The sequence below is a fragment of the Podarcis tiliguerta genome, assembly GCF_965153285.1.
Source record: "Podarcis tiliguerta genome assembly, chromosome: 13".
Lineage (NCBI taxonomy): Eukaryota > Metazoa > Chordata > Lepidosauria > Squamata > Lacertidae > Podarcis > Podarcis tiliguerta.
The window spans coordinates 36,675,062-36,691,952 of record NC_139546.1 but is presented as its reverse complement, the minus strand read 5'-3'; the positions used below and the strand labels follow the sequence as shown (position 1 = coordinate 36,691,952).

At 50.3% G+C, this 16,891-nt stretch overlaps 1 protein-coding gene across 17 annotated transcripts in view; it reads left to right on the top strand.

The window, feature by feature from the left end:
* Nucleotides 1-16,891, top strand: part of LOC310662357 (uncharacterized protein) — a 65,384-nt gene that overhangs the window by 39,539 nt on the left and 8,954 nt on the right. For all 17 annotated transcript variants that reach the window (XM_083409181.1, XM_083409177.1, XM_083409179.1 and 14 more), the window contains 16 exons: nt 736-873; nt 2,508-2,631; nt 3,616-3,787; nt 4,733-4,945; nt 5,368-5,512; nt 6,752-6,958; nt 7,708-7,812; nt 8,592-8,744; nt 9,441-9,689; nt 10,426-10,638; nt 11,146-11,358; nt 11,839-12,000; nt 13,030-13,158; nt 14,751-14,839; nt 15,671-15,794; nt 15,912-16,120. In XM_083409181.1, the coding sequence (XP_083265307.1) occupies nt 736-873; nt 2,508-2,631; nt 3,616-3,787; nt 4,733-4,945; nt 5,368-5,512; nt 6,752-6,958; nt 7,708-7,812; nt 8,592-8,744; nt 9,441-9,689; nt 10,426-10,638; nt 11,146-11,358; nt 11,839-12,000; nt 13,030-13,158; nt 14,751-14,839; nt 15,671-15,794; nt 15,912-16,120 (2,645 nt within the window). The remainder of the gene's footprint in view (nt 1-735; nt 874-2,507; nt 2,632-3,615; nt 3,788-4,732; nt 4,946-5,367; nt 5,513-6,751; nt 6,959-7,707; nt 7,813-8,591; nt 8,745-9,440; nt 9,690-10,425; nt 10,639-11,145; nt 11,359-11,838; nt 12,001-13,029; nt 13,159-14,750; nt 14,840-15,670; nt 15,795-15,911; nt 16,121-16,891) is intronic.

The following is a 16,891-nucleotide window of genomic DNA, read 5'->3' as shown; positions in this document are numbered from 1 at the left end:
GCACAGAGAGAGAAGGTTGGTTGTTACCAGGTTAGTTGTGACGCTGAACGGGGCCTTCTCAGTGGTGGTGCCTCAGTTGTGAAATTCCACTCCTCTAAAGGCCTACCCCCCAAATCCCTTTTTAAAATATAAATTTATTCAGCTCATCTTTAAAAATAGGTCCTGGTTTTGTTGTGAAATCCAGTCAAACCTTGGTTGTCAAACGTAATCCCTTCCGGGTGACTGTTCAACTTCCTAAACGTTCGACAACCGAGGCACGGCTTCTGATTGGTTGCAAGAGCTTCTTGCACTCAAGCGGAAGCCATGTCAGACATTCCAAAAAACGTTCGAAAACCAGAGCATTTGCTTCCGGGTTTTCAGCGCTCAGGAGCCGAAACATATGATAACGGAAGTGTTCGAGAACTGAGGTTTGACTGTAAATGCTTTTGTTTATGGCATCTGCAGAGCCCTTAGGGTGACTTGCACAGTCATCCTTGCATCAGTCCTGTGCTGCAGGGTAGACTTGGGGGTGAGCGACTGCCCTGAGGTCGCCCCGTGAACTTTGTAGGTGAGCAGGGATTTGAACCTGGGTCTCCCTGGTCCCAGTCCAGCCACTACACTGGGCTTGAATATTCTGCTGACCCTGCTGCTTTGTTGAGGCAGTTCCAGGGCTTGAAATAACCGCTCCGCTTCTTTCATATGGCCCGCTTCTTTACGTATGCCCATTGTCCCCCTGCTCTCCCTCCTCCCTCGTAGGACATAGAAGAGCAGCTGGAGGAGGAGGAGGCCGCCCGGCAGAAGCTGCAGCTGGAGAAAGTGAGCACGGAAGCCAAGATGAAGAAGATGGAGGAAGACCTGCTGGTGCTCGAAGACCAAAACTCAAAACTGCACAAAGTGAGTTGGGGGCCTTTCCTGCTGCAGCCTCCCCCCCACCTCTGGCACAAAGCAGAAAAAGGCTGGGGTGGGCGTTATTTGTGGTGTGGTTTATTTGCCTGCCTGCCTTGTGTTTCGTGGCCCATCCTTGCTCTGGTGGGCAGCCCTTTGGTTGCTTCTGTTCATATATCTAAAATTTTATTAGTTTTTTAACATATAATTTTCAACAGTAGCTAAACATACTTTTACATCTTACTCGATTTTTTTGACTTCCACCAGTCCTGTCTGAAAATTTTCCAGTCTAATCTCTTAGTATGCATTTCTTATTTTCCCTATTGCATTGCAATCTCATAATCAATCTCTCTCTCTTTTTTTAAAATGATATTTATTAAATGTTTAATAGTTACAAAAAGACAAAAAAGAAAAACGAAACAATAGAAGTTTAACAAACAATACATCAATACATCAAAAAAAAAACAATACCACAAAACAACAAGAAAAAACTAAAACATTTAAAAACACATCCAAATTTCATTTCATTATCTTTCATATGCTTGTTTCCTCGACTTCCTCACACCTTCCTTTTTTGTATTCTAGTTCAAATTAGCTGGTTCAACAAATCCTTTCCCTCTTTCTCAATTTTTGTTCTATAATTTATCCTAACACAATTTAACTTTAAATTTTCCACTTTAACACATTAACAATTAATATTCATATAATTCCTAATAACACTTCTGCTAAAACCATGTAACTTCATTCCAATATTCTTCTAACATTCATTAATTTTGCAATATTTCTGTAAATATACTTTAATTTTTTTCCAATCTTCTTCCATTGACTCTTCTCCCTGGTCTCGGATTCTGCCAGTCATTTCCGCCATTCTCATAATCAATATCTCTATCTTTTTTTACTTTGTAACACTTCGTATCTTTCTCCTTACAAAACTTCTTGTAGTCCTACTAGCGTGGTTGCTTCTCTTTTCAAGCGCTTCAGCAAGTTACGTTTTATTGTGTTTGTTTAGAGTTGAAAACCGATAATATATATATATATATATATATATATATATATATATATATATATATTTAAAAGCAGAGGAGGAACCTCAGCCTGCTGATGCTTTGTGAGGCACAGACTGCCCTCGGTGCGGGGGGGGGGGGCGGATTTAAACTATTAAACTCCGCAGTTGCAGAGATGGAGAGATAGAGGTGAAGAGAGGGCTATTGGGGGACCCTAGAGACACTTCCAAGCTGCTGCTGGTTTTGGGGGGGGGGGTGTTTCACTCATATACCGGCTAGTTCAGGCAGCGCAACTACAAGCTGGATTGGAGCTCTTGCTCAACAAGCCTTGTCCCCCCCCCTAAAAAAAAATCAGATGTTTTGCAGTAAGGAAAGTTAACAGGGAAATGCTGGGTCACCTCTGTTTTGGCATCATGTTGCCTGACCTTTCTGCAAATGAATTGGGGTGGGTGCTCAATAAAGCAGCTTGTCTGGAAGTGAGATCTAGGAGGAGGCAGATGGGTAATAGAAATGTTGGCTAGGTCAGGACTCTAGGAGCCTGGATTCCTGGGTTTCCTGGAAGTGTTAGCAGTGGCGTAGCGTGGGTTGTCAGCACCCGGGGCAAGGCAAGTAATTTGCGCCTGTGTCTTTTTACACCAGGAGAGGAAGCTGATGGAGGAGCGTCTCTCGGAGTTCACCTCCCATATGGCGGAGGAGGAGGAGAAGGTGAAGAGCCTTTCCAAACTGCGCAACAAATACGAAGCCGTCATCGCTGACATGGAAGGTGCGTCTGGGAACAGGGGAGGAGTACACAGAGGTGGGGGGGGGGGCGGCCTAGATTTCTTCCCTGGGCACTTCAAACCCCAGGAATCGCATTCCTTTGGTGTGGCAATTGAAAACTGGCATAAAACTGGCCTCTTTGGGGGGGATGTGCTTCTTTGGGGAGGTGTCTCCCCCCCTCCCCGCCCCCGACTGGCAGCCTCTTGGCTGAAGTCCGTGCACAGAGAATGAGCTGCGCAGGGTGTTGGTGGGGCCACAGCTTGGTAGGAGAGCACATGCTTCTCCTGCAGAGAATTCCAGGTTCGCTCCTTGGCATCTCAAAAGGAAGAGGACTGGGCAAAGGGATTCCTGCCTGAGGCCCTGGAGATCCTGTTGGTGCAGGCCAGGGTTTCCCCAAACTTGGGTCTCCAGCTGCTTTTGGACTACAACTCCCATCATCCTTAGGTCAGGGATGATGGGAATTGTAGTCCAAAAAACAGCTGGAGACCCAAATTTGGGAAACCCTGGTGTAGACCAAGACCGGGCTTAGCCGACAACATAACAAGAGCCCTCCTGGATCAGGCCAGTGGCCTATCTAGTCCAGCATCCTATTCCCACAGTGGCCAGGCAGGTGTCCCTACTGGAAGCTCCAAAGCAGGTCCTGAACGCAGCTCCCACCCTCTCCCCTTGCGATTCCCAGTAACTGGCATCCAGAGGCTGTATTACACTGCCTCTGACAGCGGAGGTGGAACATTAGGGACCAATTTTGGGCTCTGGTTAGGGATGGGGAACATGTGGCCTTCCCAGGCAATGCTGGACTACAACTCCCAACATCCCTGGCCATCAGCCACGCAGGCTGTGGCTGATGGGAGCTGGAGTCCAGCTGCATCTGGAGGGCCGCACGTTCCCCACCAGCGATGAACAGCCTGCTTCGAGTGCTTCCGCAATGGGGGCGTCCTGTTTCCTTGCTTGACCTTTCCCCCATTCTCCCTTCCCTTCGCCCTTCTAGATCGGCTAAAGAAGGAGGAGAAGGGGCGCCAGGAGCTGGAGAAGCTGAAGCGCAAGCTGGACGGGGAGGCTGGGGACCTGCAGGAGCAGGTGGTGGAGCTGCAGCAGCAGCTGGAGGAACTCCGGCAAGCGCTGGCAAGGAAGGAAGCCGAGCTTCAGGCAGCGCTGGCCAGGTAAGTGTGCCGGGCTGGCGGCTCCTGCCTGTTCGGCAGTAGAGGCTGATTCAACAGGGCACTGCCCAGCCAGCCTCACTCTCCCACCTGCTGGTGAGCTAGGCTGGCTGCAAGTAGCCTCAAGGTGGAACTCTCCCTTCCCATTCGTTAGGATTCTTTTTTGCGGGTATCCAAGAATCAACAAGGGAAGCAGAAATGCGTAAGAGTATTGGCTGAAGCGCCCTGCCTTGCAGATGGTTGTTACGGCTTCCTCATAGGGAATCCCTTAGAGCAGGGAATAGGCAGAAGGTAGATATGGGGATCTGCTGGAAGATCTCAGGGTGGCTTTTGCAGCAGATCTCATCAAGGGTGCCCGGCTCTTGGTCGTCCAACGAGTAGCAACGACTTTTCCTTCCCAATTAGGCTTCTGAAACGAAGGAAAGCATTGGTGGAAACTATGAATGGACTTTTTTGTGTGTGGAAGGACTTTGATCTCCACTCTGGTACTTGGGACACATTCCTGGGCAGCTGAGATGCACTCAGAGGGGCACTTGTCTTTTAATTCTAAGCATATGCCTGCCCCTTTTAAAACCCACTGTTTTGCACTTTGCTCCAGCTAGTGGACCTTGAGGGTTCTAGGGTGAAACAAAGCCGATACCCTGACTTAGGGCAACCTAACTAGCCAAAGTCATTAACCTATGACTCCCGAGCATGGCTTAGAAAGAAACTTCCTTAAATTTCTGAAGTATAGGTACAACCTTGGGTTAGATTCAGGGGAACACAATTGCTCCTCTGTGCCTCTTTGGCATCCTGCAAAGATCTTCCTCTCTTCCCCTTTTGGGTGCCTGCCGCCTGCCACTAGCTTTCCTCCTCCTCCTCGCCCTCCTCCCTGCTGCCCCCCTTTCCCTCTGGCCCACCCTCAGCCTGGCCCTCTCGCCCCTCTGACCTTTCCCGCCCGCCTTGCAGGGTGGAGGAGGAGTCTGCGCAGAAGAACGCCGTGCTGAAGTCCCTCCGCGAGCTGCAGGCGCAGCTGGCCGAGCTGCAGGAGGACATGGAGTCCGAGAAGGCGGCCCGCGCCAAAGCCGAGAAGCAGCGGCGGGACCTGGGCGAAGAGCTGGAGGCCCTGAAGACGGAGCTCGAGGACACCTTGGACTCGACGGCCGCGCAGCAGGAGCTACGGTAAGGGCCTGGTGGCAGCCGGCAGTCCTGGCTGGACCCGGAGGTGGCCGCACCTGGGGATAAGTAAGCCAACAGGAGGCAGAGATGGCCATCGACTTGGGTGGCTTTGAAGGAGAGGGCTGGACAGACCCAAGGCTATGCTAGCCATAAGGACTGGGTTCTGCTCCACAGCCAGAGGCAGTAATGTGCCTGAAGGCCAGTTCCTGGAAACCGCAGGAGGGGAGAATGGGCTCTTGCACTCAGGTCTTGCTTGTAGGATCTGGCCAGTCACTTTGAGAAAAAGATGCTCGACTAGATGAGCTTCTGACCTTGATCCAACAAGGCTCTTGAATTCTCCCCTACTCCCTAGTGGTCTCTCCAGGGCAAGCCCGCCTCACCCTGCTGGCCTCACCCTGATCCCGTCCTTTCCCTTCCCCTGGCAGGTCGAAGAGGGAGCAAGAAGTAACTGAGCTGAAGAAGACCATTGAGGACGAGGTCAAGGTGCACGAAGCCCAGGTGCTGGAGATGCGCCAGCGGCACACGTCTGCCCTGGAGGAGCTGTCGGAGCAGCTGGAGCAGTCGCGCCGGGTATGGGGCCGGGGGTGGGGGTTGCCGGGATGTTTCTGGGGGATTACAGAAAGGCGAGAGGGAGCTGGTAAGAGTGGGGATACAGAGAATCTGTGGGGCCTTCTTGGACTGCGGCAGCTCCCATCATCCATTGGCCATGTCGGCTGGTGATGGAGTTGGAGCCCAACAAGATGTAGAGGCTGAGAAGCTGGAAGGCTCTGAGAGCCAGAGATCGGGAAGGCCTAAGACCAAGGGTGGCTTGGTTTTCAGAGGCAGGGATGGGTTAGGAGAGGCCAACGGCCCAGAAAAAAGGGAGGGTCTGCCCCTAGTTATTTATCATTTATTTATCTATTGCATTTATGCCCCACCTTTCCTCCAAGGAGGTATATACGTGGCTCTCTCCCTCCCCATTTTATCCCCACAAAAAAACCCTGTGAGGAGGCTGTGACTGGCCCAAGGTTCACCCAGGGACCTTCCTTCCTGAGCAGGGATTTGCACCCTGCTCTCCCCCAGGCCCTAGTCCAAACACTAGGACACTGACAAACTGGAACGTGTCCAGAGGAGGGCAACCAAACTGGTCAAAGTCCTGGAAACGATGCCTTATGAGGAACGGCTAAGGGAGCTGGGCATGTTTAGCCTGGAGAAGAAGAGGAGGTTAAGGGGTGATATGATAGCCATGTTCAAATATATAAAAGGATGTCACATAGAGGAGGGAGAAAGGTTGTTTTCTGCTGCCCCAGAGAAGCGGACACGGAGCAATGGATCCAAACTACAAGAAAGAAGATTCCACCTAAACATTAGGAAGAACTTCCTGACAGTAAGAGCTGTTCGACAGTGGAATTTGCTGCCAAGGAGTGTGGTGGAGTCTCCTTCTTTGGAGGTCTTTAAGCAGAGGCTTGACAACCATATGTCAGGAGTGCTCTGATGGTGTTTCCTGCTTGGCAGGGGGTTGGACTCGATGGCCCTTGTGGTCTCTTCCAACTCTATGATTCTATGATTCACTCCGACCGCCACACCACATTGGCTCTCCTCTGGAGAACACTCAAGCAGAGAGATTTTTTTAAGAAGTCATACTTCCCCCTGAAATAGGTCTGTTAAGTCCTTCAGCCCAGTTTTATGCACATCCATTCGGTGAGCCCAGCAGGATTCAACTTGCCTTAGTAAGCCCGCTTAAGGATCATGGAGGGGAGAGAGCAAGCAGTGCCCCGGAGCCAGGGCCACGGCGGGTTCTGATGTCTTTTCTCTCCCCCCCCCCCCCAGTTCAAAGTTACCCTGGAGAAGACCAAGCAGGCCCTGGAAGGGGAGAACGTGGAGCTGCAGAAGGAGGTGAAGGTCCTGCAGGCAGCCAAGCTGGAGTCGGAGCAGCGGCGCAAGAAGCTGGAAGGCCAAGTCCAGGAGCTGCAGCTGCGGGCCACTGATGGGGAAAGAGTCAAAGCTGAGCTTATGGAGAGGCTGGGGAAGCTGCAGGTGTGTGTGTGTGTGTGTGTGTGTGTGTGTAAGCGCGCTCTCTGAAGACAACCACCCTTCAAATTGCCTTCTCCTTCCACCCACTTCCAGTCCTCATTTTCCAAATCTTTTTACCCATGTAGCCTCCCAGGCTTATTAAGGCTCTCGCGTCTCTATAGCTGTCCTCTGTACCTTGCAGGATTTGTGCCGAGTCAGCCCACAAATTCTATGTTTAGAATTAATTGCGCAAGATATTAAGTGCCCCTATAAGTGCCTGCGTAATTCTGCTGCAGATATTGAGATGTTTAGGGAGGAGGGAAGTTGAGCAGCTGCTGGGGGTGGGAGATGGCACCAAGATGGTAAGACGGCAAGTTAAAAATGGAGGGGAAGAGTAGGTAACAGTCACCGAAACAGCCCTGGCAGCCCAAAATTATACAATGCTATGCCCAGTTGCCAAACTGTTTCCTGAGCCCAAAACGGCTTTCATGGTTTATAAAGCCTTTCTGTGCATTCACAAGGACTGGGAATAGGCATTTTAAAAATATGTAAAAGAAAGCTGAATTTCTCAGAATTCCACATTGTGCACCAATTACCGGAGTGGGTTACTTGCTTGTTTGGTGGATGCATAGAATACACAACCAGAGTCTTATTTTTAACTTTTGACTTGTGATAGATGGGTGTTTTGATTTCCCTTGATGCATTTGGACTTTTATCTTTGGTATGTGTCTGTCTCTCCCCGTCTGTCTGCTGCCTTCGTCTCCCGGAAACAGAACGAACTCGACGGAGTCTCCGGTACCCTTGGAAGTGCAGAGTCCAGGGCGATAAAGCTTGCCAAAGACCTGGCCAGTGTAGAATCCCACCTGCAAGATTCCCAGGTACATGGCAAAACCTGGGAACGCGAGGCAGAGAGAGGCTGGACCCTGGATGACAGAGGGTGGTGGTTTGTGCCGGAAGAGAATCTCTTGAGGTTTAGGGACAAGGGGAAAGAATGTGTAAAGGGTAAGAAGCAGTTTCAGCTTGTAAAATGTTGCTTATGTCCCAAGCATAGCTGTGAGTTCACAAAGCAATATTGGACAAGTAAGTCACCGTTTCATTTGGCCTCTGTTTTTCTGTTTCTGTAAATGGGAATGAATGTGTCTCATAGGGTGCAGCAAGATGAAAATTTGTAAAGTACCTGCATATTCCACATGCTAAAAGAAAAAGTATTCTCCCTGCTCACAAATACATTTTATCATTAAATATTAGTGGCCTGTGACAAAAATAGGCTGTTAAACAGCTAGGAACCCAATGTATCTACTTGTAAAACAACCTCAGAAAGAAGATCTGCCTGGAACTCTCTTAATGGTAGGAGGGGCAGGCACTAATGAGCATTGCTAGATAGCATGTAACGTCATTTGGGGGCCACGAGTAAAAAGACCATGCTCCATCCTTTCATGCTTCTGCCACCTGCCATAGAGGCAGGTCTTGTAATGCGTTAGGGCTTAATTGCACCTAGTCCCTGTCTTAGGTTCCCCAGGAGAGCTCTAGTAGGTGCAGAGAGAACAGTGGGCTGAGAGCTGGGGCACCTGATTTCCTGAGAGGGGAAGAAGAGGAGTAGATCTGGACAGGTTTGGTCTCTCAGCACATGTCCTTTAACGCCGCTTCTCAATCGCAGGAACTGCTCCAAGAAGAGACGCGGCAGAAACTGAATCTGAGTTCTCGAGTGCGGCAGCTGGAAGAGGAAAAAGCGGGTCTGCTGGAGCAGCTAGAGGAGGAGGAGGCCGCCAAGGGGAACTTCACCCGCCAGATCCAGAGCTTACAGCAGCAGGTGGGAAACAGAAGTGGTTGACAGGCAGCCCTTCACCGCCATACACAAAGCGTGAGCCAAAAGGGAAAATCAGGTGTCATTGGCTCTCGTGGCTCCACCAGAGAAGGCATGTCGGACAAGCTTTTATCTGAAGTCAATGGCTTTCTCTAAGGAGAAATGGAAAGATCAAGGCTTCCCTGCCCCCTTTCTCCTCCCCTGTGGATTGAACGGGGGAAATGTATATCCTGGCCCAGTTCTGCCAGATCACTTTCTTTGGACCTGCACACAAAAGGGAAGAGGGACTTGGTTTCTCTGCCACCTCTTTCCTGGCACCAGGGCTTGGAAAAGTCCCCCTGCAAACATAACTAGTTGGTGCTGAGTTGCTGCTTTGCTCTCCGTGGGGAGAGGCAGCTCAGCTTGCCTTCCCCTTTCAGCCAGGGATTTGCTGGGAAATACGTTAAGAAATTATAACGGAACATGATATCTGGGTAAACACATGCTAATAGAGTTCTTTTTTAAAAGAAAGAAAGAAAAGTCATTTTGCATCACCAGCATTTGAAGAAAGGAAGAGAGAGGGGGCTGATAAGGTCTGGGTGGAACTGGGGCTTTTGCTGCAGAAGCCTCTCATAAGCTTGACTTCTGAAGTTCCCAACACCCCTTTGGTCAGCCTGGCCCTGTGCGGACAGTGTGTGACTTCCCCTGTGGCCATTCTGCCAGGTGATGGAGACCAAGAAGAAGCTGGAGGACGATGCTGGGGTAGCCGAATCAATAGAGGAGGCTCGGCGCCGGGCGGCCAAGGACCTGGAGGCTCTCTCCTTGCGCTATGAGGAGCGGGTCCAGGCCTGCGACAAGCTGGAGAAAGGACGGACTCGGCTGCAGCAGGAGCTGGATGATGTCACCGTCGCCCTGGACCAGCAGCGCCAGGTGGTCTCCGCCCTCGAGAAGAAGCAGAAGAAATTTGACCAGGTGAGGCCTATGTTTCCCCCATCAGGTCTTTCTACCAATTACCGTATTTTCCGCTCTATAAGACGCACCAGACCACAAGACGCACCTAGTTTTTGGAGGAGGAAAACAAGAAAAAAAAAATTCTGAATCTCAGAAGCCAGAACAGCAAGAGGGATCGCTGCGCAGTGAAAGCAGCGATCCCTCTTGCTGGGATAGCTGGGCAGCCTGCATTCGCTCCATAAGACGCACACACATGTCCCCTTACTTTTTAGGAGGGAAAAAGTGAGTCTTATAGAGCAAAAAATACGGTAGTTGTTCTGCAGTTTGCCCCTCAGTCACTGCAGTTGACTATATACTGCTCCCCGACTGGGGAAATAGATGTCACTCTCCCTGCACACAAACACCCCCTGTTCTAATTCAGTTCTAAAATGGCTTTGTGTACCTGAAAAGTGGTGTCTCAAAAACTACGCCCACGAGAAGTCTTTCTTTGGCTCAGAAAAACCATTAACTTAAACAGGTCTTTCACCTGTGATTTGGAACTATTCCCCTCACAACGGGATCTCTTTATTCCTGTCATTTTGGATACCATTTCCCCCCACCTTCCCATCTTTATCTTAATGGTAACCTGCATTCCTGCATCTCTCTCTCTGCTGCGTCTGGCATCCCCAAAAATCCTAAGTTGAACCCAATTCTCCGCTGCCCAGTCAAGGACAGCTTGGTCACTGTTTACATTGAGGCCTCTTTGGATCATTGACAGATGCTGGCCGAAGAAAAGCTGATCTCTGCCCGCTACGCCGAGGAAAGGGATCGAGCAGAAGCAGACTCCCGGGAGAAGGAGACCAAGGTGCTCTCGCTGAGTCGCGCCCTGGAGGAGGCTCTGGAGACACGGGAGGAGCTGGAGAGGCAGAACAAGCAGCTGCGGGCAGAAATGGACGACCTGGTCAGCTCCAAGGACGACGTCGGCAAGAACGTAAGGGAGCCCGGACCCCTGGGTCCACTGGAAGGGAAGAGGGGGTGACAGTAGGGCAGAAATGTGCCGAGAGGTCTGGCTCTCATTCTCTGAAGAAGGAGGCAGGAAGTAAAGTTTTTTCAGGCTGCCACTTCCTTTAAAGCAAATTCTTCTCTCCCCACCCCTCCCTTGCAACAGCAAGACCCACAATTATTATTTTATTTTAAAAATGGAACCTTCAGATTTCTAAGACTCCAGCACAGTCACGAGTTTGGGAAACTGCGGCATATGGGATGTCATGCAAACTTAGGAATACTTTGAGAGGAAGCCAGCCTTTCCACTGCAATCCCCTCGGTGTGATCACGACACTCCACCCCTTACATCAGGGGTGTGGGACATGTGGCCCTCCACATGTTGGAGGACTCAAACTCTCTTCAGCCCCAGCAAGCAGGGTCAATAACCAGGGTTGTTGGAAGCTGTAGCCCAGCTTTTCTCACCCAACACCCCACCCCCGCTTCTTCCCACCAGGTGCACGAGCTGGAGCGTTCGAAGCGGGCCCTGGAGCAACAGGTGCAGGAAATGCGAGCCCACCTGGAGGAGCTGGAAGACGAGCTTCAGGCCACGGAGGACGGGAAGCTCCGCCTGGAGGTCAACATGCAGGCCCTGAAGGCCCAGCATGAGAGGGAGCTGCAGAACCGCGACGATGCCAACGACGACAAGAAGAAGCTGCTTGGGAAACAGGTGGGGAGGGAGGCTGGGGAGGCTCAGTCCCTGTCAGCCTTTGCCCAAGTGTGTTCGTGTGTGTGTCTAGAACAAAAAGTGTCAAGACTAGTGGCAAAAGGGCCCTTATTTGCATAAGAGGACCAGTGTGGTGCCACAGTTAGAGGGTGGCAGACTTAGACGGATGGGTGCAAGTCGTAACCCAAATGAACTCTCACAAGGTGGTCGTGAGGCTTCATGGGAGGTGGGTGGGCAAGGTTGGATTAACCATGAAGCAAAAGAAGCATGTGCTTAGGGCATCAACAGAAGGGGGGCACCACAGAATTTTTCCCGTTGCCAGATTTTTAACATTCAAGGTCACAAATCTCTCAGCTGAGCGTTCATTGAAGTATGTTAAAAATCCCAACAGAACAGCGATGCAACAATATGGATGCCTTATCTGTGCTAAGCAGAGAGGCAGATGTTTCTCCTCCTGACGTTTTCTTGCTGCTGCATCCCCAGGTGCGGGAGTTGGAGGCTGAACTGGACGCAGAGAGGAAGCAACGGGCCCAAGCGCTTGCAGCCCGGAAGAAGCTGGAGCTTGATCTTCAGGAGGCGCTGGCACAGCTGGATGCGGCCAACAAGGGACGGGACGAAGCAGGGAAGCAGCTGCGAAAATTGCAGGTGTGTGTATGAGAGAGAGAGAGAGAGAGAGAGAGAGAGAAGGAAGGAAGGAAGGAAGGAAGGAAGGGAGGGAGACACTGCCTAGTTTTAATTTTGTAAAAAAATATCCTTACAAGCAACAAAAGCGGCTAACAAATGTTTCTCCACAACCAATCAATGCAGCCAAAACAATGCACATATATAAGAAGGTACATGAAAACTGGTCTGAGAAATCTCTCCAGGGATAGCTATTACAACAATGCAACACCACTATTGCATTGTCTCCCGTATTAGGGTTTTTTGATTATTCCAATCAATATTTATATCATAAGGGAGATGTGAAACTTTTAAAATAGTAGATGCTTGTTTAGAGATAACTAGATGTGGGCGTTTCACAATAAGCGTATCTCTTGATTCTTGATACACTTGATTCTGGACAGTCACTCTGGCAGGAAAACTGAACTGCCAAGTCTGAGCAAAACAAACCCATTATCTTTTCATGTCACTTTTATATATGCGGCATGAGGGCCATATGAGATACTCCCTGATTATATTATTTAGACAGTGCCCTCGATGCGCAATCTACACGAACGTACAAAGACAGGATCCTGCTCCAAAGATCTTTCAGTCTAAAAATTCAGCACACAGGAGATGACTGAGAAAGCAGTGGAGGGGGGGGGGGATAAAGAGAGGAAGGCTGTGTGACTTATTTCAACAATCCCTCCTTAGGCTTAGCTACAGGTAGGGCAAGGGGAGCCAACATGGGAGTCCTCTGGATGTTGTTGGACTTGCAACTCCCATGAGCCCCGGTCAGCATAGCCAGTGGGCCAGAGGCATTGTGGGCACTGTAGTCCAGCTACAACAAGAAGGGTCATAGCTTCCCCTACAGTAGGGTATGGGGACTAGGGCATTGCCATACAGTCACTTGCCTGGGAGGGCGCGCGTGTGTGTGTGTGTGTGTGTGTGTAATTCCTCAGCCTCCCTTATGTTCTTGGCCTAAGGAGTCAAGCTTTTGCTGTTTTTTAAGCATCTTTCGCCTCCCAATTCCAGGCCCAGATGAAGGAGCTCTGGCGGGAAGTGGAGGAAGCCCGTGCAGCCCGCGAAGAGATCTTCATTCAGTCCCGCGAGAGCGAGAAGAAGCTGAAGAATCTGGAGGCAGAGTTGCTGCAGCTGCAGGAGGTGAGGGGTGAAGCTCCATGGAGCCTCCTGAAGGAGCTGGAGAGGCAGCGGTGGCTGGTGGCGGGCAGGTCAATTGTGGACACCCTTCCATTTTGCTGCCAGCTTGAGCCCATCTTGAGCCAGTGGAGTGGAGTCCCCAAGGCAGTTGGATCACGCCTTGCAATCCTCCTTCTGGCAACTCCATAGCCAACCCAGTGCCAAACATATTGCTTTGCTTTCCTTTGGACCACATCAATGGGACTGGGGGGTGGGGCTTGTCAACCTCCATATACAGTGCCTAGGCTTGCCATCCTGCAAATGCGGCAAAAGCAATGTGGGAGGCAGCAGTTAGGAGTTAGAAACTCAATATGATGGGCCTAACGAGAGATCATCGTGTCTCACTGGTCAGCTACTGCCCGCTTTAAGCCAGGCAAACCCCGGTCAATAAACTGATGACCCGCCAATGTCCGCCTGCTTCAATGGGGTTTGGACAAGCACTCAGCAAGCAGGCCGAACTTCTGCTCCAAGTCGACAGGTCTCTACAGCCACAGCTGTAGTTTGACTTCAGCCAACAGGTTGACCCCCGAAAGCGGACTCCTTCATTGTCTCCCAAGACGGATGGATGCTAACCAAACCAATGTAGTAGACAGGGGGTTGAAAGTAGGACACCTGAGACCTGGATTCAAATCCTCCCCAGCCATGTAGCTCACTGAATGACATTGGGCAAGTCATCTCTCTTGTCAATGTGACCTACATCACATCTCTCTCATATGCACACATTTATAGTTGCAAGGGCTCTTAAACTGATAAAAGTGCCAGGAGTGTCGGCACAGAATGGCTGCCATTCCCCTGTACCAGTGAGAACATACGTGTATGTGTGTCTTTCTATATAGATCTATTCCACACACACACACACACACACACACACACACACACACACACAGCTTGAGCCTATTCCAGGCGAATGGGAATAATTATAATAATTATAATAATAATAATAATTTATTATTTATACCCCGCCCATCTGGCTGGGTTTCCCCAACCACTCTGGGCGGCTTCCAACAAAATATTAAAATACAATACTGTGCACCACAGCCAATCACAAGCAAACAATCACACCCTAGGCCAACCCCAACCTCTCTCACCACCAAAGGAACACAAGTGAACAACACAAACAACGCTGACCCCAAACTCTACATACATTAAACATAATAGAAACACCGCCACCCGACCCCACCCCCATCCATCTTCCCTCTCTCCACCCCCCCTTTCTTTTTTCTTTCTTTTTTCTTCTCCCCCTAATGCCTCAACAAATGAAACGGATTTGTAAAAATGTTACATGGGGGGGAAAAATACGAGGCATTACACTTACTTCTGTAAAACAAGAAAATCCTTAATAAAATATCAAGACGGGGGGAAAAATACAATAGTGTGTCAAACATTAAGAGCTTCCTTAAACAGGGCTGCCTTCAGATGTCTTCTAAAAGTATGAAATGCTGCTGCTGTTTTTTAATCAGTGGATAATGGGAAGGATGCCCTCTTTCCTGTTTTGACCTGTTCCTCCCTATCGCCATCCAGCCTGCCTTCTGCTGACCTTTTCCCATCCCTTGCAGGAACTGGCAGCGTCAGAACGAGCCAAGAGGCAGGCACAACAGGAGCGGGACGACCTGGCGGATGAGCTGGCCAATGGGAACAGTGGCAAGTGAGTGGGGAAGCCCATTTCCCATGCTCCTTGGATTCCATTGAGCATGCACAACGGATGGCGGTGTTTTGTGCGAATTGAGTTTTTTTGCCCAAGGGACTGCTTAGTTAAGGCACTTAATCTGCTATGCAAGCAGCCAGTGTGAACACAAAATGGTTAGCTTTCGAACGTTGCTCTAGGGGTAATTAATCTGGATCAGGGTTGCCTCTTCTAGGCTTGCCTTTTAATCTGGAATCGGCATGGTTTGTTCATTCGCTTTGTACAGAGAATCCAGATGACATGGTTTGTTGGGGGGGGTGGTCTGTGTTGTACTCATGTCCTTTATTTTCAGACGTGACCTGTTGTGGGTTTTTTAAACGTTAAAATGCAGTGGTAGCGGCACGTCCAGTGTAGATAAGCAAAATATTACTGAGGTTTTCCAGGGCTAGTGTGCCTAAGCTGCCTTTCAAGAAGGGACCTCAATAAGCAGGTTCCCCTTTTCCCCGTTTTTAAGTAAAACAGCACTGTTTTTTATAAAATGGAGGCGGGGAGCAAGGAGCGGACATTAGTTATTGAAGACTTCCCCCCTGCCCAGAGGAAGAAACTGACTAAGAATCAATTAAGGGGTTGTTCATCAGGTAACGCTGCTGCCGCCATGTTGAACAGGAAGTGATTAGAGGCTGAAGCCCATTTTAATTTTGCTTCCACCCAATTGCAGAAAAGCAGTATCTCAGTGGCGCTAAAGGCTCTAGCCTGAATGGTGGGATGTTCCTTGGGTGGGTTTCCTCCAGAGATTTTTCTCTGATCAACTGCTGTACCACGGCCCTCACCCCCCAAATTACGCCCCCTCAGGTCTGCTCTCATGGATGAAAAGCGCCACCTTGAGGCCAGGATCGGTCAGCTGGAGGAAGAGCTGGATGAGGAGCAGAGCAATATGGAGCTCATGAACGACCGATACCGCAAGCTCAGCATGCAGGTGAGTTCCCCCACCCTTTTCGGAGCAGGCCCTCTTACGGCATGCGCTCCCTGGCCCTGTGGCTCTGAAACCTCTTCCTGACACACACACACCCCATCTCCCGTGTCTTCTCTGCAGGTGGAAACGCTCACCACAGAGCTGGCAGCGGAGCGCAGCTTCTCGCAGAAGGCCGAGAACGCCCGGCAGCAGCTGGAGCGCCAGAACAAAGACCTGAGGGCCAAGCTGGGAGAGATGGACTCCTCTGTCAAGTCGAAGTACAAGATGGCCATCGCAACCCTGGAGTCCAAGGTGGCCCAGTTGGAGGAGCAGTTGGAGCAGGAGTCCAGGTAGAGCCCTGGGATCCAAGGTGGCAAAGACACCCCCACACCCAGTGCTTTGAGCTGGTGTGGGACTGAGTGGTTAGAGCGCTGGACATAGTGCAAAATGAGACAAGGAGCCTGTACGCTCCCCGCCCCTTATGACAAAACAGCTTTAGATTGGACATATTTATTGTTCATTTATTTTTTACATTTATATACCACCTTTATATTCACTCCAGGGATGTGGGTGGCACTATGGGTTAAACCACAGAGCCTAGGGCTTGCTGATCAGAAGGTCAGCGGTTCGAATCCTTGTGACGGGGTGAGCGCCTGTTGCTCGGTCCCTGCTCCTGCCAACCTAGCAGCTCAAAAGCATGTCAAAGTGCAAGTAGATAAATAGGTACCGCTCCGGCAGGAAGGTAAACGGCGTTTCCGTGCGCTGCTCTGGTTTGCCAGAAGCGGCTTACTCATGCTGGCCACATGACCCGGAAAGCTGTACGCCGGCTCCCTCGGCCAATAAAGCAAGATGAGCGCCGCAACCCCAGAGTCGGTCATGACTGGACCTAATGGTCAGGGGTCCCTTTACCTTTTTATATATTCTCCAGGTGGCTACATGGTTCTCCCCTCCTCATTTCATCCCCACAACCACCCTGTGGGGTGGGTTAGCTTAAGAGTTAGCGGGCTTCATGGCAGATTCAAACCCTGGTCTCCCAGGTCCTAGTCCAGTACTCTTTTAACTGTTACACCAGACACTAAATAGATTTAGGCTGGATAAACAGCACAAAAGGGCGTTGTCAG